General features: G+C 39.4%; 2 protein-coding genes across 16 annotated transcripts in view; one reads left to right on the top strand and one right to left on the bottom strand.

Moving 5' to 3' along the window:
* MAP7D3 (MAP7 domain containing 3) overlaps window positions 1–20661 on the top strand; it is a 48433-nt gene extending 27772 nt beyond the window's left edge. Inside the window, exons 9-21 of one of the 9 annotated variants that reach the window (XM_083796703.1) lie at window positions 352–450; window positions 1538–1663; window positions 3759–3904; window positions 4262–4392; window positions 4976–5223; window positions 10019–10154; window positions 11225–11405; window positions 12597–12701; window positions 12954–13007; window positions 13845–13938; window positions 14518–14716; window positions 15668–15963; window positions 17329–20661. In XM_083796703.1, the coding sequence (XP_083652829.1) occupies window positions 352–450; window positions 1538–1663; window positions 3759–3904; window positions 4262–4392; window positions 4976–5223; window positions 10019–10154; window positions 11225–11405; window positions 12597–12701; window positions 12954–13007; window positions 13845–13938; window positions 14518–14716; window positions 15668–15963; window positions 17329–17336 (1823 nt within the window). In that variant the 3' untranslated portion in view covers window positions 17337–20661. Of the gene's footprint in view, window positions 1–351; window positions 451–1537; window positions 1664–3758; window positions 3905–4261; window positions 4393–4975; window positions 5224–10018; window positions 10155–11224; window positions 11406–12596; window positions 12702–12953; window positions 13008–13844; window positions 13939–14517; window positions 14717–15667; window positions 16909–17328 lie in introns of those variants that run through there. The other 8 variants (XM_083796708.1, XM_083796704.1, XM_083796702.1 and 5 more) reach the window with 8 other exon arrangements.
* Window positions 19630–25395, bottom strand: part of FHL1 (four and a half LIM domains 1) — a 32265-nt gene continuing 26499 nt past the window's right edge. For 4 of the 7 annotated variants that reach the window (XM_083796712.1, XM_083796716.1, XM_083796717.1 and 1 more), the window contains exons 2-6: window positions 23884–24065; window positions 22876–23053; window positions 22204–22373; window positions 21433–21619; window positions 19630–20659 (exon numbers count right to left, since the gene is read on the bottom strand). In XM_083796712.1, the coding sequence (XP_083652838.1) occupies window positions 20502–20659; window positions 21433–21619; window positions 22204–22373; window positions 22876–23053; window positions 23884–24065 (875 nt within the window). In that variant the 3' untranslated portion in view covers window positions 19630–20501. The remainder of the gene's footprint in view (window positions 20660–21432; window positions 21620–22203; window positions 22374–22875; window positions 23054–23883; window positions 24066–25395) is intronic. The other 3 variants (XM_083796713.1, XM_083796718.1, XM_083796715.1) reach the window with 1 other exon arrangement.

Raw genomic sequence — 25395 nt, 5'->3', positions numbered from 1 at the left:
TTAAACCATGTCCCAGTTTCATTGTCTGGGTTTTTACTCATGCGTTCAGTGCTGTAGATGTGGTCTGTGCACTGTGGCATAAATATTGTTATGCACGTTCCAGTGCCAGATATTAGGTGATTTCCTATAAACCAGACTTACTCCTCTGAAAAGTGTGGGGGGAAGGCGGGGGGCAGAATAGACAAATGCTAGCCAAACCATTTCACTTACAAGAAACTACTGGTTCATAATGATAGATCAGTGTTTTTAGCTGATTTCTTGGCAAAAGCAAAGCATGAGAATGACAATTTAGAAAATCATATATATATAAATACTATGTTAAAAATAATCTTCCTTACGCTTGGTCTCCAGGAGGAACAGAAAAGAAGAGGAGCACATCTTTGAATAGAATGAGTAGTAAACCCCATTCCTCTCCTGAACTAGAAAAAGTGAAAAAGGAAGAAAAAACAGGTGGTTGTTTCATAAAGCTCAATATTTCGTTTAAAAAACATTCACAGTAAAGTTTGGATAGGCTTACTTTCACTAGTTTCCTTTGGTTGTTAAATCTCTAGGACTTTTTAAGGGCTTTTTAGTTGTCCAGTGGTAAAGATAAAATTGTAAATAGTAAAGATTGAATTTCTAACTTGGGGCAGAAAAAAAAATGCTGTAAGAAGGATTTGACTTTGTTAGATTGTGCTCTGAGTAGATTGCAGAAAGTCTCTGCTCAGGAGAGGGAGAGGTGTATTTGAAAGCTGGTAGGATTAAATGTAAGATACGGTAAAAATGTTAGTGATGTTTTCACTTCTTAGTTAAATGTTACTTTTGCTTTCTAAGCTCTCTTTCACTATTCAGTTTAATAGCAACTTCTCTGGTCCCGCTGCTGGTCTAAACTTTCTGCATGCGAATGATGGGGGAAACCTGCTTTCACTTCAGTCTCCTTCGTTCTGTGTATTCCCCACTAGGTTACAAATATCTCTTTTTTCTAGGGGCTCTTTCTAAAGCAGAAGACTAGCAACTTTTCTAACTCTTTTTTTTCCCTTTAACAATTCTGAAACTTTCCTTTTTAGCAGCTGTTGCCAACAGTGGGAAAAAACATTATTCTTTTTCAGAATCTTTCCTGTTTGAGAGAATGATGAGTGCTGTCCATTTGTCTGTGCAAATGACGCCTGATGATAACCATTCACTTTGGCTTGAAAGCCTTCTGTTTATGTCAGAATAACCTCTCTTGCAATCTAGAGTGTATAGCTCTGAAGAGCTGGGTCAAAAACTTTTCATATTTTGACTGACTTCAGCATTCATCCCTGTTGTATGCATCTGTCTCTATGTATTAAATGGATTGGTATTAAGCAAGCCGAGGACAAGTGCAGCATAAGAGATTGCAGTGTTTATTCTTTCTGTGCTATTAGTTTGGATTTCTCTCTCCATGACTTCAGTGTTTTTCTTCTAAAACTGCTATGATTTGCAACAATGCTCACAAACCTCCTTTGCTTTGTACTGCTTGTCTTTTTCATTATATGATTTCATGTTGGATCCTTTTTGATTTGTTCCCATCATTTAGCTCGCCGCTCCCAGGTCAGTCCTCTGGACAGTAGCGTTATCAGTCGCCTCCTCGCCCCTACACAGGCATCCTTAGCTAGGAGTAAAAGTGCTGCTACCTTATCGGCTGATGGACAAGATCCCTCAGGTAACAGGAGGGCAGCAAAGTGAAAGTTTTTTGCAGTCATTCTTCAAGCAAGAGCTTAACATGATAGTTGCTAACTGCTGTGTTTCAGTCTGAATCAGACAGTTAATGTATGCTTATGTATAATATTATTTATCCAATATTTTCTTTGGTCAGTGACAACCTATTCATATGCTATGTTCCATGTTTATTTAGTAAAACCAGAGGAAAACACTGGCTTTTAAAACTTAAACAGTGCCGGTTTACTTGGTTTGTGGAGAACCAAAATTCTGATATTTGTTTTGTTTTTTCCTTTTTTGTTTTTTTAACTGACTTGGAGATCTGCATTTGGGTGTATACTCAAATGAATCTGAGAAATACTAGTCAGAGAGCAGTGCTAGGAAACTAACAAAAGGGAAGAATAAATATATATATCATTTCAAAGGAGGCTGAAAGAAGTTCAAGGCCTAAATTTCTTTAGGGGGAGAAACTCTTGTACAAACATGGCAAAGGGGTTGTCTTAACGTAAGTGCAGGAGCCCTGAGCTGGCTCCACTCAGGACGACTAGGAGTAGTGGCATAGCAGAAAGAGAACATAGTGGAGAAACTCTGTCTGGCCCAAGTAATTTTACACTGCTCCAGACTGAGCTAGTAAGCTCACACAGTGGCTCAGCTTAGTACTAGCAAAAGAATCTCTACATCATGTTCTGTTGCAAGGAAGGCCTAGCTGCATTCCGCATCTTACAATTGTTACTGGTGTTAAGTATGCCCCGGTAAATATTTGTATGGAACCAATGTGGAGTCCTTTCTCCTCTCTTACCTTATAACTTGCATTCCCAGTTTTGCTCATTTCTTTAGTATATTCTTCCATCTTTTTTTTTTTTTTTTTAATCTTATGCCACTTAACTTGGTCCTTGTTAACGGCAACATTTCTGCACTGCTCCCCTTGTGTAATAATCAGGTTTTTGGTTCATAGTCAGTGGTCATGTTTTTGCGCAGCTATCTATGTGCCACTTTTATTTTACCATGAATATTTCAGATCATGTCATGTGGGGAAATACCATCTTTTTCACCATTACTGACAGCATGTGACTTATTCACTATTGCTGAATTAAAGATAACTTTTACATTCTTATCAGTTTACTTAGAAATACTTTCTTCTTTTTGGTAGAAACCTACCTGTGCTTTAGCACAAACTAAGCACAAACAGAATGCAGTTCTCCTTCCACAAATGCTGCAAATATAAAAATAAAATGTATTTTCCATAAAGTTACAAAATTAAGTGCTGGCATCTGTCACAATTTGTTCATACTCTAGAAGAATCACTTGTCTAATTTCAGAAGTAGATTTTTACATATATGTATGCTTGTCCATCTATGATTATTTTAGTAAAAGAAGTAATTAGAAGATATAGTTTCTTTCAATATTGTATTATTTGTGAAGAGATTGACACCTAAGATAGAAAAGCTATTTTAGTTTAACAGTTGACTCTTCTCTCTTATATGTTTATTTTACGCCACTTAAATTTGATTTGTTAACGTGGATAAAGGGTGCACATATATAGTAATAAAGGGGTCAGAGAGGCAAAGCAGAATAAAATACCGTTGCATAAATGCTTATTTCACAAGAAAAGTTTGTGAAGTAATTCTCAGATTCCTAAGGTAATGCTGCCTTGTAAGTACGTTGTGAAAAGAAGGAAGTTTTCCTCCATGAGTATGGGGGGAATGTACTTAAAATTTGAATGAAGAACTTGTAAAGAATCATGCTAAGCCATTAAAACTGTTCTGAAGTATTTGTGATGAGATGCATTTTGACTGAAATGAAAGTAATACTGGTGTATTGCAAATTTAGGCAATGTTTGGAAAAGCATTTTATTTTTATCTACTTCAGACTCTGCTTTCAGAATGGTTTTATTCTTAGTGCTGTTGCTTCCAAAGTACTAATCGTGTGGTGGTGGTGTCTGTGTCCATGACCCATTGCAATGTGCACTTCCTGTGATGTTTCTCTGTATGGTTTCTAACACACACAATCTTTCTTTCTTTCTTTTTTCCTCTTTTCTCCTATTCTTATGCTGTGCACTTGGTTCTTGTTTTGTCTTGTCAAATTCCTAACTTTTATAGAATCTCACCTCTGTCCTCGTTCAGCTTCAGCCAGTTCCATCAGTTCCCCAGTCCCAACTCCTAAAGTGCCCGTGCGCAGTCGTAGCATCGACAGATTGAAGCCCTCTGTACCTTCATCTGATGCAAGTTCACCAGATTCAACCCAGGTTTGTTGAAAATCCACAGGAATTAGGTTTGTATTAATCCGGGGGTTTGGAACAGCTCAGGATTTGTCTGCTTTGTTATTGAGATGTCTGATAGTGTGTGCTTCAAAAACATAGTATTGAAATTGAGTTGGAATTTTATGGTCCTTGGTCTCTCTGGTATCTTAATGGCAAGCTGTTTTCTTCTTCTGGTTCCTAAAGTTTCATTTAGGTAACATACTGACTGGGTCTGTATTTTGGAACATAAAGGAAATGTAAAGTACATGTTTTTGAGGAGTTGTATGTTTGTTGTGGTAGCAGCTACCCTGTCTTTAATGTATCCTAGAGTGAGCATTATTTTATTCTTACATATCTTCTTAGAAATCAGAGATGGAAAAACCATCCCCAGGTTCTGGGTTAAGACGCCCTCCCTCACCATCTGTGTCTGCCCGTAGAAGATCCCCTTCTCCTGCTAATTTGGTGAAGCGTCCTCCATCACCTTCTACAGTTAGGTATGTGTCCTGGTTAAATAGCTTATTCAGAACAAAATGAAGGCTGCTTCCTGTCTCAAAGAAAGCTGTGCTGTTAGAATTCAGATGACCTATGCTACACCGTGTTGATATACACAAGGATTTCGCTTGTGGTCTGATTTCTCTTTTTTTGCACATTGAGGAATGCAGCACTTACTTAAGCCTTTGTCTCCTTTGTGCAGACAAAATACTCCTGTTTTTTTGTACGATCTTTGCACTGAAACCAATAGGAAGCGTGCGAGCTTCTGAATAAGTCAGTATACCTGTATTACGGTAGGAATTCCTTAGACTGGAATCACAAGGTTTATCCTTGACATGGAGTAAAAGCAGAACTGGTCTAAAAGACCTGTTTGGATGTTAGCCCAGGTGCCCAGGGTATTTCAGAATCCTCTGTTTAAGGTTTATGAGGAAGGCAACAGTATTTGTGTATGTATTTATTTTTAAAAGCAAGGTACATAATACAAACTAACTGAATAACAAGGTACATAATACAAACTAGACCACTGTCCTCTGTTGCGTATTTGAGGTTTTTGCTGTTATCCCTGAAAAATATTCTTTACTTCAGCAGACAAAAGACTCGCCCACCTTCACCTAGTATATCAAAACAAAGGCCACCATCTCCTACTCCGGTCTCTAAACCAGCACCCATCCAACGTCCACCTCTCACACCAGGTGTTATAAACATTACCAAAAAGAAGAGTGAAGCAGAGAGCAAACCAAAGGAAAAGAGCACAGAAGGAATGGGACAAGAGCAAGGTGCTTCACCAGCCTTGGACAGGGATGCAGTAGCAGCTAGCACAAAGACCAAAGAAGGTGAGTGCATCTCCATGACTGAGACTCTTATTGAAGACATCTCCAGCATATATTAAAACTGATGAAATAATTCATTCAGGAGACAGACCACTGGAGATAAGGATGCTATAAGGTGAAAGCTGTGATCACTTATATAGTGATTACATGATTACTTATATAGTAGTTTTATGTGGTAGTGGATTTTAGTGCAATAGTCGGTTTATTCAACTTGGTGATTGAAGACTTAAGTCAGGAGCTTTCAATATTACTGCTTATAGTATAACTTTAAGAAAAATAGAAATCCTGTTCGCCTTCTGGACTTCAGGTATAATAGTTGAGAGATCTGTTAGCTTGAGGCTTGCAAAGTCAATATTTAAACTATACAAAGGTCTTTCAATCCATTCAATAGTTCTTCTAATTGCTTGTGTAGAAACTTGCTTGTGGGAAGAAATCAACTATTGGTACATCTCTGTCTGAGAGCCAGTTCTCACAAAGCTGCCTCAGTGTGGATTCCAGTGAACATGCTGCCTCAGGGAAAAAGTGGTCAGTGAATGTATCACGCTGAGAAATTACTGTGGTAGATTAAGGAGAGGCGTATACTGGATAAACAATTAGTCTCCTAGTCCTTTTCATTGTGCCAAGTAAGCACAGCCTCTGTCCCTCTTACTGGAAGAACACCATGTGCCATGTCCAGAACAGAGTCTGGGAGAGCCTTCTGATGAGGTCTTGCAGGCGTTACTCTGTGGAGAAGGACTTAGGGGAGACTTAAGAGGAAAAGGTGGGATCTCTGGAGTTTAAACTACAGGCAGTGGGCAGTACTGAGGGTGAAAATCCTTCAGAAATAAGGTAAGTGGGAACATATGCTTGCTGCACGTTACTGCATGTACAGTTCCTGTTGTGCATTCCTCAGCTGCTACAGTTATCTGTGATTTTTGAGACACTTCCTGACACTACGTGATGTCGGATGTGAAATACTATTAGTCACCAGAAGAACTCATTTATGGTATGGTTCTTTGAGCATATGTTCCTGTAGAAGGAAGCTCAGATATTGTAGTCAAATGTCAATGTTACTATGAGTTGCATATGCATCTTCAGTGTCACGTCATCCATCTTTGCAGTCAGGATGTCCATCTCTCAATGCACACTGTGAGAAATGTCTTGCATGCCTCAGAGAGGGCATAATCAATTGTCAGCAGTTGGTTGAAACCTCTGTAACATGTCCTATTCCTGTATCTTCCAGTTGTTCTGGAACAAGAACACCTGTCCTTGTTCCTTGGATGCTCCACCTGTCTCCTGTCTGCACTGAATTCTGGAGCTGTATTAGCCCAGTTTATCTGTTTCCATTTTATTTTATTGCTAATCTCCAAGCTAGCCATCTTTGTAGTGGTTCGTAATGGGGCTGGGTGAAGCTCTTCATCTTTGGCACATATGAGGAAATTGTGGCCATGTTCTTGAACCTAGATATGATTTGGTTTATCTTTTTCAATGTTTCGGTACAATGCAATATTGCTGAGAGAGGCAAAATCTTTGCTCTTATAAAAAAAAAAAGTTGCTTTCACTTGTCACAGTGTGTGCAATAGATAATGAAGAAAAGGAACTAATAATGGACATCTGTGTAGACAGTTTACCTTGTGGGTTGGGGCAATACCATATTCCAGGCAGCTTCTGAAATCAAAGCACACCAATGGCATACAGCAAATCAGTCTCCAGGTCTTGTAGGTTCAGCCTAATTTCAGCTTTGTGTACTTCTGTCTTCATACCATCTCTTCGCCCTCAAACTAAGCTTGATTGCCTGTTGCTGACAGACGGCAATCAAGTCTTTGTCTTGCTCTTTGTGTCTTCATACTAAAATACACTGTTCTGCAGTAAAACACTTTTTTATTTTTCAGTGACTCGGAGCAGTTGTCATTTCTGGCAGCAGCCTTTCGCAGCTTCTCTGAGAGTTAAAAGGCTTGTTTCAACTTTAAGCATAAGTGCTCCTTCATGAGCTCTCACCTTATGCGTGATGATAGGTAATAAACTATCATGGAGCCTCGCTTCTTTTCTATCTAAGTAGTGAAGGCTTTGCGATGTGATTCCTAGATTAACTGTGAATACATGACTTGCCTTGAAATGATCTGGAATCCTCCGTGTCTCCAACTAATAGTACAACACAAACACATCTGTGCTCTTGCTGTCAGGCTAGAAAATAACAGTCCGGTGATGAACTGACACCAGTTTCTCCTCACAGAGTAGATCTGTGTAGTATTCTTTCCACCTTGTTAAAAAAAATTAAAAAAAAAATCCTGATTAATGGGAGAAGAGGAGGAGATTCAACTTCCACCTCTTCTTAAGTTACAGATTTCCTGCGTCCTTTCTACTCAGCTGGCAGGATAATACTGCTGGAGAGGAACTACTTAGAGCAGTCTGTATTCCTAATGGCTGCAAGAATCTTAAAAGCAGCTCTTTGCTATTAAACCACAGGCTAGAACTAAGTAAGACCGACAGATCAGCTATTAGTCCTTTAGATGCATTTTACAAATGTTCTGAGACATCTCTCTTACCTGTTTCCCTCTTCACCTTTCTATCATGAAAATGTCCTTTGAGAAAAAGACAGTTCTTACCACTAATGATAGTTGGGAGTACAATGAAAATGGAGCTGAGGAGCTGAGTATAAAACTCTGGAATAATATTCTTAAGGCATGTTAGCCATCATGTCGGGAAGTCCCATGTCCAGCCCTATGGAAACAGACTACAAAGGGCACATGGGCCTGAAAGCACTATTGAAGTAACCGTATGGAAAGTGTCAGTAAAGTTTCAGCAGTAAAAATGCAATAGAAAGATCTTTCATAGACTTGAGGTCTCCTACACTTGTTTTTATGCTCCCCCCCGCCCCGTTCTTTCCATACCTGTGGTATTCTGAATATTTTTTTGACTAATTCTGTCATTTTTGATACCAGGTATTCATAGTATTTCAAGCTATTATTACCATGTTATAATCCTAAAACCTATACCTGAAAAGCCTAAAGCCCTTAGGCTTCCTGCTGAGAATTAATTTATCTGTTTTAGGTTCAGGTTTGATGGGGGAAGGAGTTAAATCTGACAGTAAATGTCAACCAGTTTTGATATCATTGAGATTCCTGTAGCGTCGAAATAGGGCTGCTGTGCTGGTTGCAAGTGCATAATGGAAGATGGCCTTTGATGTAAAAAATGTCTAGTTTAAACTGGCAAGACACTTGAGTGGTAGAGAAGAAGAGAGGCATTTTGATTTTCTTTAGGGTTGTATGCTGGCAACACTAAATGAACCCCCCCCTTTAAATGAAAAATTTGCAGAATATAGAAAGAAGAACACTTAGTTCATGCAAGTCTTGAGTAGGCGGATTCTGCTAATAGTTCTCACAACTGCAAGGAGCCAATCTTTTGTTCTTGAGGAGGAGGTGGAGGAGGTTCCCTTTTGGCTGAGCTTAGATTTAGAAGCATCGTGGTTGGATTCTTGTTTGTACCGATATAACTGTATTTTTGCCCAGATAAGATGCAATGTGCATTCTGGGGAGGTGCTTCAGTTTCAGCATTGGGTAAACCTAACTGTCAGAAAACTCTTCTGTGACTGCCCTCTCTCAGTGCTGTAATCCTTTTCCTGGGACTGCAAGAACAATTTTTATGCACAAAGCACTACTATGATTCAGCAATTAAGAGTGTACTCAGTGAATTATGCCCTATAGCTGCAGGTAGTGATTACGTGTCCACAGGATTTAAACAGATTTTCAGGTATTAAAGTGCCTAATGATGGCATTGTGTTTTGAATGATTTGTCTTTAGGTTGGAAGCAAAATAATGGATAAAACCCTGATGTCAGTGTTCGTTAAAATTAACTTGGCTTGAAGGCTTTCTAAAACTTAAGCAGACATCTATGTGCTAATTTGTGAGATATTAAAAAGAAGAAAGACACATCCTGACCAATGTTACGGTTCTGTTGCTCTACTGACACCAAGAGTGAATATTCAGATGACCTCTAGTTATGGTAGAACAGTATTATTTTTAGAGAGTGGGAATAACTGATAAAAATCATAGTTCTTTCAATATATATTGAGAGCAACTGGGTGGCAAGGGATTATTTTTTTTAATGTTAATTTATAATAGTATCTCTGAGGTTCAGACATCATAACACCAGGCAGGGTGAACAAACAAAAACCGCAGAGCTATATAAATATCTACTAACCTGGTGGTTGGAGCTGTTTTGATCTCTATGTAAACTGGAGAAGGATTTGTTGCTAAAATATGATATTGCTGAAGTCATTAGTATGTGCCTTCAATGCCAAATTAAATGGGTGATTATTTGCATCCAAAGATACCCTATAAATATAAAGGCGTTAATGTTATTCATTTTAAAATTTCTCATTTCATATTTCCTTTTTATAATCACAGATGTGCATTCAGTTTTATTAGAAGGAAGTTAAATGTATTTCCTGAAGCAGTCTTTCTTCAGTTTTCTTTTAAGTGTTTCTAATTGTATTAGAATGAAAATATCTTTTTTAGAAATATGTTTTTAAGTTCCATGGTAATTGGAGAATGCCATTAAACTGTATTGTCTGAAATACGGCTGGAACGCTGTCAGTTGAAATGATTTGTTATCTCAGTGAGATTTTGGTGCCCTGCCGCCTTCTCTTTAGGACTGCCCTTTGGCTCTTGTGGGCCTCTATACACAGAGTATACTTACTGAGTGATGAGTGCTGATCTAAAAGTTAGTGGGTTGGTTGGCCAAGAAAAACAGTTATAATGTCTTTCTTAATTTTAAGTTGCTAGGTCTTTTTAACAGTAATTTCTTTCAAACTTTGCAGAATCAGGTAGCAAAACGGTAGCAGGGACCACCACAGCTGAAGAAGCTGCTAAAATCTTGGCAGAGAAACGACGTCTGGCACGAGAGCAAAGAGAGCGTGAAGACCAAGAAAGAATTCAGAGAGAGGAAGAGGAAAGGTAACAGTTCAGGAGAAGGAAATGTTTTCTTTGGTGTGGGTGTGGTTGAAATGGACACTTCAGTTGCACATTTTCCTAAGCGTTAAATTCGAGGTAGGACAAATTGCTGTGTATATCATTAATCTATACCTCAGTATATATGCAATGCATAGTCACAGTGCAAATCACTGCTTCCTTTTCCTAACAGTCACCAGTACTGCTTTTACTTCAAATCTAGAATGTGTTTTTTACGCCATTTATATTTGTTTTGTTGTCTTGAAATAATCAGCCTCTCTGTATGAAACTTTCCTTTGATGAACTCAGGAAGTGAGTACATTAGATCTCATTTTAGTGATCCTAAATCTGGATAAGAAATGTAGCCAAATAATTCAAAGCAATAAATCAGTATATATTTGGTTCATCACAAAGAAGTTGTTAACGATAACAATTTTGTGCTGACTAACTTTACTCCAGGTCATGGAGTAAAGTCTGAGTAAGGTCCTGTCTGAGCTTCTCTGAACACTATGGAATATCAGATTTTGTCTATTTTCTGCTCATGGGTATAAAGCTGTCATGAACTTTAATAGAGTCTGCTACAGATCAGAAATACATCATGCCCTTATTGGATTAGATCTGATGTGTACATCTGCATGATCTGGCAGTGAAACACCTAGTATGTCTCTGGAACTAGGACTATAGAAGAAAAAGTGTTTTAGAAAATCTGACTAAATTTGTTTGACAGTGATTGAGAGCTTCATTCATGTTTTGGATGCAGGTGGTATTTATTAAATAGTTGTGTCTTAATCCAGTTCTCAATCAAACATTCCATTATTGGAACAGGTGGCTTTAGACTTGTCGTAATCAGCAAAGAACATTTAAATGTATAGATAGTTTCTTTGAAGTTATTCTGCTTTTTCCTTTGACTGCTCTGGATGGTGGCATTTGTAATTCCACACCAGAAAGTATCATTATGCAATTATTCTACGACTGACTAACTTAAAACTTTCTTGCTTTCCTAGTCTGTCTCACATGCATGCACACTTTTAAAGAACGAAATGCCCAGTCAGTAATCTGTATCTTGGAAACACTAGAATCAGAGAAGAAGAAATGGCCAAGAGAGCAGTTGAAGAAAAAGCACGACGGGAAGAGGAGCTCCGCAAACAGGAGGAAGAAAAGAGAGCGGCTTATGAAGAACAGCAAAGACAAGCTGAAGAGGAAAGAATCCGTCGAGAACAAGAAGAGCAGGAAAAACTTGCAGAGCTTCAACACCAGGTCTGTTTATTTGTACGCTTCCAACTGTGTTCCTTGAACAAAGCTGCTGGTGTGTTTTTGAGGGGGTTGTCTTTCATTTTCTTTCATAGAACAGTTTTGACAAATCTCTGTGAGGAATGATGTAAAGCAGAGTTCATCTTGTCCGTGACAAGAGATTGGTTTAAAGAATATCTTGCAGTTCTTCCTTGCCCTAGTTGTATGTGTTTTCTTTCAACATTTGATGAATTCAGGTGTGGGACAGAGGCAGATACTTGGGAAGTTTTCAAAAATTTTTTTTTAGCCATCTGGGATGTTACTTTTCACACACAAAAGTATTTGTACTGAGACCACTTTACCACTGTACCGCTGTGGATTATAAGAAAATGGTCTGTTTGGAAAGTCATCCAGCCTCCTCTGATTCCAGATGAGCAAAAAGAAAGATTGGTAGTGTTTCCAGTCTGCTTTTCCAGTTGCTAGATAGTCTTCCACAGCTAAGATATGTGTACCTTTCCAAAGGCATCTTTCTAAGTGAAGGAAACTGTTTCGAAGAAAGTGGACTTTCTTTAAATGAGATTAATCAAAGCAGCTTTACAATGAAGTGATTTATGTTTAAAGAGTTGTATCTTATGGACAGCATTGTAATGTGTCTGAACATTTCTTTAAAAGCTTGCTTAAGTGTAGTTAACACTTAAGTAATTGTCATATGCTTTTATTTTCTTTCCAGTCTTAGTGGAAAAGCTTTTCCAGTGTAGAAGGAACAGACGATGCTCAGCACAGAGTATCTTGCAGACTATACCTGACTGCCAAGATTTTTTAAATTAACCTTGCAACATACAGAATTCAGTTGCTGTCCTGTTACTTCATAAATTATCCTTCTTAGAAAAACTTCATCCTGAAGTATAATTTGAACTCTGACTAGCTAAACAACATCCAGAACATTTGCGTAATCGCAATAAAGAAGTGAATACTATTTTTCTTTTCAAGTCAGTTTTTAAATGTCATAGTAATATAAATTTTGTTTCAGTAACTGTATCATTGGCATTTAGCTGCAATGCATGGTACTATTAAATAGCGATTGTCTGCTATTCCTGTCTATCTTAAACCAGAATCTCTGTAACGGCTCTGCTTTTAACTCTTGGAAATGAGTTGTACATTAGATGCTCTTTTTTTTTTCTTTTTTTTTTTCTTTTTTTGGCCTTGCTTTGTTTTCAGAGAGAAGAAGCTGAAGCAAAAGCTCAAGAAGAGGCTGAAAGACAGCGGCTGGAAAGAGAGAGAATTATGCAGCAAAATATGCAGGAAAGGCTTGAAAGAAAAAAGGTATGCTGTTTTGAAAGCAGAAAGGTTTCTCAGCCTGAAGTAGTCGTTGAAGTGTTAGTATTAAACTGAGCAGGCAGACTGTCTCAGGTGCGTTTAAATAGAAGTAGTAGGTTTTTTTAAAGCTAGCTCTGGTTTGTGAGCTTTAACAACAGTGAGTAAAGCAGTAAATTTATGAAATACATGATGAACATTTAAACCAGAATGCTGAAACATAAAACTCTGTCATTGCAAATATTTTCCCCATTTTAACAGAGAATTGAAGAAATAATGAAAAGAACGCGAAAATCGGATCAAAACGAATCCAAGGTACTTGTTTGCTTAGATCTGTAGAATGACCCTTCCCAGAGAAGGCCTTGTCTTGTAGCCTGTGTTCCTCTGTTACCTTTGAACAAACTGGCTTCCATATGAGGGTAAAAGTTCTGGCACGCTAGAATAATGTTCAGTAGCTTTCCATGGTATACATTCTTCTGCATTGCTTGTTCAGACCAAAAGTCTTCGATGCGTTTTTGTTTTAGGCATATAGAAACAATGTGATCTGGCATTACTGCTTGCAGATCAATTCCAAAACCCACTGATTGGTAATGATTTTTTTTTAAACATTACCTGTTCTTCTTGGGCTTTTTTTTCCCAGAAAACTTACATTCCTGGCTTCAACTGTTTGCTTAAAGGAAATCTTGGAATCCCTTTTGGATTTCTGTGGTAAACTGGATGTATTTTTGTTAGTGTAGTGATCCCTGACCTAAGGTTTGTGGTAAATGATGAGTATTTTATTGAGGAATAGTCATCCTTTTCTGGCTATTCAATATGCAGACTCAAATCTCCATATGGCTGAAAACCAATAAATACTTAGTGCACACCTTGGAGAAGTGAGGGGAAAGGAAACTCAGGAATAGTGTATGGGTAGGAGGGGGCAGCAGGTCTCCCACATGTTCCTTTACAGACTCTAGCTCAGCAGAGCATGTTGTGGTGAGTGACCTGAAAACTCAAAATTAACTCCAACAGCCCTCTTAGTTGACTTCCTTTCCCAGCCATGGATGCAGATTGTCAGTCAGCCTCTGGACTGTAGCATGAGAGCTAGGATCGAACCATTTGTGAAATGCTGGATGGTAGCAAGCAATGGTGAATAACACTTCCTGAATTCAGTTGCAGAGTGAAGGGAAGTCTGCCTCCGAGGTTATCGAGGGAGAGGATATTGAAGAGGAGGAAGAGTTGGGACTTGAGAAGACCAGTCAATCAGGTAAAGAAATCTGATGAGTCAGATCTAAGTCGCTGCCAGCGTCTCAGTGATATTATAGCAGTGTTAAAATGTCACTCAATTTATAGCATTGTGATGAACTGAGACACAAATTCCAGAAATGTCACAGAATCTCTGCTTAAATAGAGTACATAGTTGCCAGTTATAATAGAATAAACCTTATAATAAAATATAATAATAATATAGTATTATGTATAATTAATATATAATGATATGCTCATATAATATATTATTATATATTAATTATATCTAGTAATAATGTTATAATATTATTATAATATTAATATAATAATATAATCCTTAAAAGATATGCAAAATGATTAAATGCAAAATGATTTCTGTGTGAAATGCAGGCAGCATGTTTTCTTTTTACAAATGTATTTTGAAGGTGAAAAACAACAATCATGTTGTTACAGCTTGTCTTTAGATTAATTTCTCTACAGAAGGAGAGTGCATCAAATTTTGGCTAGGAAAGGTCATTTTGACACTTGTATTTTATTCATTTAGAACAGCAAATCTGTTACTGAAGCTCTGTTTTTGTTTTTTCCTACACACTTCCAGGAAAGCTAAATGGCATTGACTTACCCCAGGAAGTCAAGGGGGAGACAGAGGTTTGTTTACAGACTGCACATAGCTTGATCTCTACAGAATTTGAGCAACAAGACTTGTCAGAGTTGAAGGCCAGTGAAGTATTTATGAATGGCAGCAATTTGAAAAGCGATGACGGGTCTCTACTTTTTACTGAATTAAAGGATTCCAGGTGAGTCTGTGTAGGTGGCTGTTTTATTGTCAGAGCAGTTATCTGTCACACAAGAAATCCCTCTGTGTTTAAATTCAATTTACTACTGTACATAGCATTAGATCAAGTTTTGCACCCCACTAGTTTTCTGGTATTTCTCTGGCTTGCTCTAGGCACATGGTGTGTACATGCTGTCAGTTTGCAGGTTCATGCAGAGTCAGTTAGCTCAGGGTAATTGTTTGTTTAGATGGCACCTTGTCGACAGTACAGGCTTTGCGAAGTGAGACACATAGCCAGCAACATGGCAGTGTTACTTATAAAGAATGGTATTGGCTTGAAAACGTTTTCAATTGAAATAGCTAGCAGTTCTTTTCATTAACAAAATATTAAACAAGGAGAAGGGAGGACAAAACTGAAAAGGAAGAATAGCCTACAGAAAGCTCTAGAACAATTCTAGTTGTGCTGAAACAGCAGATAAAACAGAAACTTCCCTTAGTGGGATTTTTTTTGGTATTTCAAATTTTATCTCTTTAAACATAAATTTATTTCTATGTAATAGTGGAAAATGTGTCCTCTTATGCTAGTTCCATTTGCTCATCTAAATGCTAAAGGTTTAGAAATGACATTGAAAACTTCTTTTTTTAAGTAAGAGGAGAAACGCACAGTGCTAAAATACAATTTTAATAGAGGAGGGCTTTAAACTTGCTGGTTCTTCATATCATTTCTGGAGCCAGACCTTACCTGAAAGTTATTAGTATAGTAAAAAGTTGTTATATGCTGGTGGGTCATTCTTCACCACTGGCTCTTGGATGGGAGATCCCATGTGGCAGCTGGAGGAGCTCGTCTAGGAATGCCCTTCAGGATATGCAGTGCTTTGCAAGCTGTGTAGACTGCTAATTCAGCTGGCCTGTAATGAATCTAAAGAGTAAATATCCGGAAATAGTAATACTAGTATCCATTTGCTTTTTCCAGCCATCCTGCAAAAGAAATGGTTATTGATGACTCAGTGAAGTTGGGTGTTAATGAAGCTGATCATACAAGTGGACTTACTCAGAATCTTAATGGAAAATCTGATTCATGGACTTTTGAGGAGTTTATTGACGTTGGAGTACATTCCAGGTCAACAAAACTGAGTTCAGACAGCCTCTCTGCTGGTAACTGTAATCAAAACTTGAATGATGCTGCTACAATACCTTCTAGTCCCAAATTGGCTTATGAGGAAGATGGTGCAGTGAATTCTTTGACCAAACCTATAGATTCTTCATCAGGTAATCCAAGCTGATTTCCCTATCTATCCCCTCCTCTGGCTGGATAATTAACTTTGTTGCATTTTTATTCTCCTTGCCTTAACTTCAGCTTCCTATTTTCAAGGCACTTTTTCCAATGTGTAGACTGGAGGGAAAGCTCCTTCTTTAGTGCTTCTAACTTGAATTCTGTCAAAAGGAGTCACCAACTGATGCCTTTTTAGGGATTTGCTCTATACAGCAGCTAAGGCCTGACATTAAGGCTCTTCCAAAGACAAAGCTGGGCCCCTGTGAAGCTGCTGTTTCTTCTACCAACGCTCAAGCCCATCTGTTGTATTTTAGGCTTCTTCTAAAATTTCTTAAATGGCACATGTTACTTTTGAAGATACTAACAGTTTAAAAGGTGTCTGATGTAACTCTACAGACAAGACCTGGCTGCTTTCCCCTTTCCACTCCTAGGCATGTTCTGTAACTTTTTGATGCTGATCTGCACGGTCTTAAAAGGTCTTTCAGGCTCTGGCAAGATACTAGCTGTCCTCTATACTTACCATAGAACAGTCTCTCACTTCACTGATGGGTGTAACCCCAACCTTGAATTCCACAAACGGTTGTATTGCATTTTGGGAGGAGTAGTAAAGCTACACACACGATACTCAGAATTTTCTGAAAGAAACAGGGTTGCATCTGAAGCCAAACGTACTCGCCAACCCAGGCCCTGATGCAGTACAGCACAGTGTGTCAGAGAGGCTTCAGCATGCTAGTTTTCATGAGACTAAACTGCTCTGTTGTTGTAGCTAAACCCCAAATGAGCGTACTCACAGCAGGAGATCTCTGTCCACGAGATAAATGACTGCATGAAGAGTTGAAATAAATGACAGTGGGGAAAAAACAAAGACTTGCTATCCACATTTTCTTTAAGTGATGTGTAGCACCTTTTTTGATTAAAGTGTAGCACTTTTCTAGACTGAACTGTTTCCTGAGTCTCCTCTGTCACTCTGCGTCTTGTGAGTTTTGGTCTTACGGACATAGTTATATTGAGACTTTCCTCCGGGCCACTACTGTGTAGGCTGTGGGAATAAAATGATTTAATGTGATATTGCTGATCACATTTTTTTCTGATCATTCACTCCTTAGTGAGGAAAGAGTTGCCTTTTAATTTTGAACGTAAATGTGTTTTGAGACAATCTGATTTAAGAATTGTGTTTGGAAACAAGTGCTCATATTTAAAAAAAAAAAAAAGGCTACTATGCTGATTTTGGACTGTGAGTTACTAAGTGGGTCTGTGCTTACCCCCCCCCCCAGATGTAGACTCTGACAGTGATGATATATGTATGTAGAATACGTGCAGTATGGTGGTTAAACATTTTCTTTTCTTTGCTCTCTGGACAGAACTGTGAACACTAGAGACCTGGAAATAATCTGATTGCACTGCAGTAATCCAGTGTTTTATCAAGTACCGAAGGCCTTGTTTTGAAAAGCTGCTTGTTTACCTTTATCCATCTTCAAGTTTGAAAAAAAAAAAAACAAAAAAACACATCAGGGGAGGGATGACAAACTTCTAGATTTGCACCTTGAAACATTTCAGGGAGACTATTGTGCTGATGTTCCTTTTCCATTTGTTTAGTTAATTGTTGGATAGGATTTCCTTGTCTAAATATCACTTACTTCCCTCTTACAGACTTTACGTTAACCTGTTTAAGTCTTTTTTTGTTTTCATACCAGTAATGTACAGCAATGTGCCACTGCAGACTTTCCAGTTTGCTACTGGTCAGATTTTAGATATTCCTAAAATGGCACTTGATGAAATAAGACTTTTTTCAGTGTGTGTTAAAGCTCAAGTCCATTTGCAATGTTCTAGAAAAAAGCTGTACGCTTTCATTCACATGCTATTTTAAAATGCATAATTGAGTATCTTCTGTTTTGAATCGAGAAGGAAAAATTCATATTTTCCAACATCAAATTTCAGAATATTTCAAAAATGTTGAAAGTTCAAAAGTTTCAAAATGCAGTGTTGTGTCATCACTAATATGTTTTAATCAATTGGAAAACATCAAAACATTTTACAGGGTATGCACTAATATTACAAAAAATGTTGAATACCTAGATTTGTTTGTCATAGCGCAGTTTAACATGTCATGCTTTTAAAAATGTTTTCCTTTTGATTTATTTATCTACACTCATGTAAGTATTATGTTATTGTGTACATAACAGTATTAGACCATTGAAGTCATGTTTTGTTAATGTTAATTATTCTAAGTGTTCCTGTTCTAGCTTTATAACATTGACTGCAAGCTGCATATATATATTTCCCTTCCCCTAAAGCCTGTATTAAGTAATCTATTTAACCTAAACTTGCCTGCTTTTTACAGCATGAAGAGATTAACTAAGCATCTTCTGAAAACTGCTACTAAAAGTAATACTGCAGTCTTGTTCTTGTGTCTCCTGTAATAGATATACTAAATAAGTAAGTGATTAATTTAAAGAATAGCTGTCTCAAATCCTGCTATAAACCATTGGCTGATAGTTCAATTTAAATGAATCATCCAAATGGCAGCTGTATTTTCAGTGGTGAAATGCAAATGTTTTTGCTGGAACTGCATTCTTTCCTCAACATCTGCAATTACAATAGGAAACCCTCAGCCTTCTTACTCTCACTATTTGCTATTCAGAATATGTTAGAACTGTTTTAGACTTTAGAGCAGTGCCTTAGGTAAAAAGAAAAATGTATTTTTGTATGATAGTTATTTCAGGCAGAGACAATCACTCTAACAAAGATGCTGATATTTTTTCTGTGCTGATATTATTTGTCGAATGGTCTGTTACAGCTCTATGTAAATATGTGCGCACTGTTAAATAAACTTTGCAGTTGAACAATGCTTTATTTCTGTAATGCTAAACATTACCTTACTAGGAGTCTCCAACCCCTTGCCATGCTGAGATGCGCTCTGGTACTGCTCTCTAACTACTGCACTCTGCAGATTCCCAAAACTAGTAGCCTCTTTGGTAATTGCATTTATGTGGTTGGAAAGGTATTTGTACTAACACCTTTAGATTTTGCTGTGTTTGTACATGCGTATAAGATTTTTCATAACAGTTGAATTCTTTAACTTGCTTTTTACTGCAAGCCTTTGCCTTTTACTTGTAGCACCAGCATCTTTATGTTCTAACAGTGAGTCTAGCGGCGTTCTGTGGCCATTGTGGAGCAGCAACCATCACAAAAACAGCAAGATGCTGCTTTCTGTTTATCCTGAGAGATTTCGCTGTTTCTGGTAGGTGTTTGTGAATGAAAGGGAATAACCGTAGTAGCATCCAGTTTTATAAATATTTCTGTATGGTATCATCATTGCTATGGAGAAGGAAAAAAGAAAAAACTTTAAACCAGCATTCAGGTCACTGAAGGGTGGTAGACTGTGTATGGACTATTGCTGTACATGTGTTTTCCAAAGGGTTTTTTTTCCACACAGGTGGTTCTTGGCAGAGGGTCTAGTGTCAGTTATGTATTTTTTTTTTTTAGTTTATGTAAATTCTTGCTTTGGTCCTTCTGTATTTAAGGACACTATGGCAGAACAGCTGACTCTCTACTTTGCTGTGTCAAGGCATCAGACTTGATTGCAGTAGCTCAGCCATAAAAGATGTCACTCATGTAAGATAGAAAAATAGAAAAAAAAACAGTTTTCCAGACTGTATGACTCCAAGCAGGCACTAGTCTCATTTTTATTAAATCATAAAACATATACTGACATAATAGGAGAGCTATGGTCATCTGAGCTATTTTTAAGGCACTTCTAAATGCATATGCATTTTGCTGTAGTTGAAAGATTTACTACTTATTAATGGATTAATAATTATATGTAGATGGCCTCATTTAAACAATAATGTAAAAAAAGCTAGTGAGCAAAACTTTTGACAAACCATGCAAAAATCATAACCAAAACAAGTTTATGGAAACTTAACTAAAGCTAAGTTGTACTGCCAAAATGTTGTTATATGTAAGAGAAAGCCACTCCATACACTTGCTGCGCTTTGGTATGGTAGGATAAGCAAAGTTAATATTGAGTTTCTGTTAATGGTGTGATATATGTATATATATGTACCTGTACTTGTAAAAGCATAATAATGGATCTCTCTGATCCTGGGTGCAATGTTTGCATCTCTGTTTCCAAGGTGCTGAGGCTTGTGCATGCCTTGTCAAAAACACTTCATGTAAGTTCCGAGCATAAATGTATACTAAACAAGTTTAAAATGAGCTTCTTTTTTTTTTTTTAGTTTAAGCCACACACAGATTATGGTACTACTTGGATTTCTAATGCTAAATCTAAATGGCATTTCAGGCCTTTACACCAATAGTTACTTGAAAGCAAAGTTAGCTTTTTGCAACAGTACATGCTTTCTTGCTGCAGGAGCTTCAAAAGTCAAACCTGGTATATTTAGGCTATTTTAGTTTGTTTTATGCTTAAATGGAAAAAGGTAAAATTCTTAACATGCAAAACCTGCACCTTTACCAGGACTATTTTGAAAAGCAGGCCTTTAAAATCCATTTTATAGTAGTTGCTGTCTGCTCCTTACAGTCGTTTGGGACACTCAGCACAGTAAATTTTTCCATTATGGCAAACAAAGCGCTTGTTGGCCAGACCACGGGCACACTTTGTGCATTTGAAACAATAATCGTGCCAGGATTCATCTTCGTAGTTAACCACACTGGTTCCTCTTCCAAATCCTGCTAGGAGAGAAAACAATTATAGGACGGCGATAGTAGCTTTTCCCGTGGCTGGGTTAGCCCATCAACCAGCAGATCCCATTCTTACTGCCTCCTGTGTGACCGTATTTGTAACATTTAAAATACTAGCCCAAAATGCAACTGAACTGCAGTGTTTGCTGCTCTGTATTAGTGAGATCCAGGCACTTTAGCCTAGGCATGTGCGGCTTGTCTACAATAGACTTTTCCCTTGGATCTTTTTCCCAGGGAACTGTCAAGCTAAAGGAAAGGTCAAGACAGAGCAAGAAGAGGTTGGGCTAAACAGCCCACCTGGTTCTTACAGGCTCAGATCCATGCTCTGAAATGCTGAATCAAGTGCAAGACTTACAGGACTAGAAGGATAGTGCACACATTTCAGAGCTGAGTTCTGTGCAATTTTCATATGCAGTAACTAACTGGGGCATGTAAAATATATTAGAATTAAAACAAATAGTCAGTTTGGAGCAATACGACACTGCTCTTTTTAGACTTCAAGTTCCCAGACTAAGATTGGAGTGGGAACAGTTCTACCTGGGGCAGTTTTGGAGGTAAATTTGAGGAGTTCAAAAGGTGAAGAGCTCAGTTACTAACTCAGCCTCCATCCAACAGGAGCATGTGGGTTATGTAAATTGTTGGAATAGGGCTTGGGATGTTAGAACTGCTTCTGGTGTTGGTGGCCTCTGAGCTTCATGTCTTTGGGGATCACAGTTCTGACTTTAGGCACCCAGTGCCCTCAAGCTGCATTTATTGCAACATACCTGTAATCGGATTCTTGCAGCCAGCACACTTCTTGGCAACGCATTCCTTGTAGCACTCAACACAGTAAAACTGATCCTCTACGGCTGTGAAGCGCTTCCCACCCAATTGCTTCTTGCAGTTGGAGCAAATGAAGCACTCTGAATGCCAAGGCTGTTCCTGGTAAGTGAGACCTCCAGAAGTGATGGGCTAGGAGGAAAAGAGCAGGGAAGAGGATTCAGAATCAGTACGGAAGAAAAGAGGTGATACAGGCATGGGGTGTATGGTATAGGGGAGCTTTGTTATGGTGAAGATCGTTTGAAAGTTTTCATTAAAATGAAATATTGCAACACTTAAGTTCCTCTGGACTGAAATCTTGCATGCCTGGAGCTTTCATAATAGTTTATTTTACCTGCAATGGCACTGCAATTCTACATTAATCAATTGCAAAAGTGTACAACAGCTGTTTTGCAAAACATTGTTTTGTTGCTTGAATATACAATACATGCTAGAGAGCTATAAACCTTCTTAGCCTTGCCATCCCTAAAGCTAGCATAAGGCTGGTGCTCACTTTTTTCCAACAGATTTACACCCTGTTCAAGTACTCATGTGCCACAGCCTCTAGCTCTCACATTATTATTACATCGCCAGCTGCTTGCACCAGTATCTCAAGGAAGAAACATAAGCAATGGTACAGCTACAAGATGATATGTCTACTGATTTACTCTCCTAGCTTCTAACAGACATGTCAGGGCCAGTTTTGGCAGCTGCCACTGCAAAGTGGAAGGACTTACATTCTTGCATTTAGCACAGGTCTTGGCAAATTTATGCTCGTGGCAGGAGACACAGTAGAAGTCATCACCCTTTGGGAAGAAGCTCCCAGATCCAATCACTTGCTTGCACTGGCTGCAAGTGAAACAGTCCTTATGCCAGACCATCTTCTTGTATTCAACATTTTGGTCTCCTACAACAGACAGAAATAACTTGTTAGGTGGGATTTCAGGCCTGTGACAAGCTCCGCAACCTCATGCAATGTAACATACCTGTAGGCAAGACCTGCCCATACAGAACTTTAATCATAACATGGACAAGGGAAGAGCTGTTAATTTCTACATCCAATTTTAACTAGCCAGGGCCTTCCAGATTTTCTTAGATATTTAGTCAGTCAGGTACCAGATTCTTTCTGAGAAGAGGATCTTCACTTACAGAGCAAAGCTTTTGGTAGAACTTGTCTAATACTGACTATTAAGGTGAACAATCCACATGAGGGTTAACTGCAAGGCAGCCTTTGAACACTTCTCTAAAAAGGACAGGTAAGAGCAGCAGTCAAAACGTGTACCACTTCTGTAGTTCTCCAGATTTTCACCATGATGCTCCTAACTGCAGCCTGCGCGGCTCTTTTAACCTCCATGGTTTTGCCCTAGAACAGCACTCAGCATTCATATCAGTATTGCTAGTACCAGTACCTGCAATGATCGGCTTGAAGCAGCCCTTACACCTGGGTGCATCCTCAGTGGCAGTGCAGTTACTGCACCAGACCTTGTTGTTCTCCCTTAGCATGAAGGGCTCATTCACCAAGGATGTATAGCACTTGAAGCAGCGGAAGCAGTTGTCATGCCAGTAACGGTTCTTGAAATGCAGCTCCTGCAAAAAACAGAAACAAAGTGAGCAATAAGCCCTTTGTTTTTTTGCTGAGCAGCTCTGAAACGACCGTCTCACCAGCCTTGGCATGGAAGTATCGATCTGCTGGTTCTTAAGCAGGGCTGCATTCAGTGTTTGGAGGTGCAACTCAGCTGCAAGCAGCTGGGGAAGGCCATTTAACCAAAAGCACTGACACAAGGGCCTTACTTATAATCACATTCAAAAAACTACAGCTATACGGGGTTTAAATTCACTTTGGACTTTCAGACTTGAAGCTTTGAGATTCAAGGTTCTGTAAGTGTGGTCTTCTCTGGTCATCTTGTTCCTTCTAGTTTATGTGTATGTTATTACTGCCGTAAACGTGAAGCAATAAACATTTGACAAACTGAAAAAAATCACATCCTATGTTTCCAAGTGCTTTGCCCATAAGATGAGTCTTTTGGGAGTCTTATGCAGGCTGGATAAACTGCTGTACTTCCTTCAGGACAGTTCAACATTTGCAGCAGTTGGGTGGTCCTGTGTGGATCCAGGAGTTGGACTGAATTATCCTTGTAGGTCCCTACCAACTCAGGATATTCTATAGTTCTATGATTCAGCTCATTGGGCTGAATCTAGATCCTGGAATTAGATCCAGAAGCAGCCCATTGTGAGCAGCCCAACTGCAGTGCCCCACAGCCTCTGGCTCTTTGGCCGAGGAGTGCATGCAAGCATGGCCCAACAGCCAGAGTACTCGCAAGAGAACTTGCTTTTGCACAGAAGCTTGCAAACAGGCCAAAGCCAGGAAAATACGCACCTAGTCTAGTTCTCATCACCTGCGTGACCGCTCACCATACCTTGGAGTCGGCACCGATGGGTTTCTTGCACTCAATGCAGGTGTTGGCACAGATCTTGTCAAAGCACTTGACACAGCAGTGGCGGCCCTCCTTCTGCACGTACTTCTTCCCTTGCAGCGGGTCACGGCAGTAGTGGCAGTCAAAACGCTCCGACATGGTGCCCACAGTGTAACTGCCAGGCCCTGAAAGAGGAAAAAGGGTAAAGTGAGAACACCGAAGGCCTGATAACTGCTCCAGCTTCTTGGGTCTGGGCAGATGAAGAGTAATGGGAAAGGTGGCTCAGCCATGAGCGTATGGTGGAGTTATGTGCCTCGAGGGCTTGTTGCTAGAGAAAGCAGCTTCTGGAACAGCAAAAAATTGCCCCAACAGTGCTATCAGACAACTCAATGGTTTACAAAACAAGACAGTTCTCTACCCACTGCACAGGCATTTTCCAGGTGCCTCCTGCTTTGCCTTTAGGGTCTAGGATAGGCTAACACACCATCATGCTCAGAGAGGCTGGCTGCAGCAGACAACCTGTGTTCAGTCACAGCAATCATGAACTGTACACCTCCTAAAAGAGGTGGCATCCCATGTCACGTATTGCCATGTAGGATGTAGGGAGAGAGGTACCAGGAATTCAGAAAAACGTGGGCTACAGCGTTCAGCTCTGTGGGCTGGCTCCTGGCTGTGCTGCGGCGCTTAGCAAGGTCAGGGGCCGCCCTGCCTCCTGCAAGCGCTGTGCTTGCCACTGCTCTTAGCATAAGCAATCTGTTAGTAACGCAAATATTTTCAGTTCCCTTAATAGCCATCCAAGATATGAATGCTAGATTTCTGCCTACAAAGAGGCAGGATGGGCTCTGGCCAAACACAAAAACGCAGCTCTCTGCCTCCTGGAGTGCAAACCGCTGTGCTTGCAGCGCTGCCAAGCTTGCTCGCTCCATGGCTCCAGGAACACAGTTGCTGGAGAGGGCAGAAGAGTCATGCAACTGTCTTCCCCCATCACCTTCTTAAGAGGAAGGATACTGGACTGTTTTATTTACTTGTTTCACATCAAGCAAGGGTAATGATACTTAATCACTCAGAGCGACTTGGTTCATTATGGCAGGCCCACTGCAGGGCTGGCGAGATCCCGTCTGAGGCACGGCATAATCTGAGCAGAAATCACCGCCAACCAAGAGCAGAATAGTTTCCATGTTTCCAGCCTAAGCCTGCAGCCAGCTGCAGCCCTCTGAGGCCTTTTGTGCCAGATATTTGTGCAGCTTCCAGCTGCCTGTTTCACTAGGCTTTCACATATAAAGTCATGAGGAAAAACAAGAAAAGACCTTTTACATTCTTACATTTAAAGAAACTTCTTCAGCTCATGCCAGCAGGATTGGCCCAACGGATGACTGCTCCCCATGGCCAGCTGGCTAATGCTCCAGCTGCGAGCCCAGCTGGGTGTGGGGGTCTCTTGACCAGAGGATTTTCCACTTTGGCCAGAGATGCAAGCTCACACTTTCCGCAGATACTTGCCCCAGCCTGCGCCCAGGC

Source organism: Anser anser (genome assembly GCF_964211835.1).
Source record: "Anser anser genome assembly, chromosome: 13".
NCBI lineage: Eukaryota > Metazoa > Chordata > Aves > Anseriformes > Anatidae > Anser > Anser anser.
This window is presented reverse-complemented; position numbering and strand designations above follow the sequence as displayed.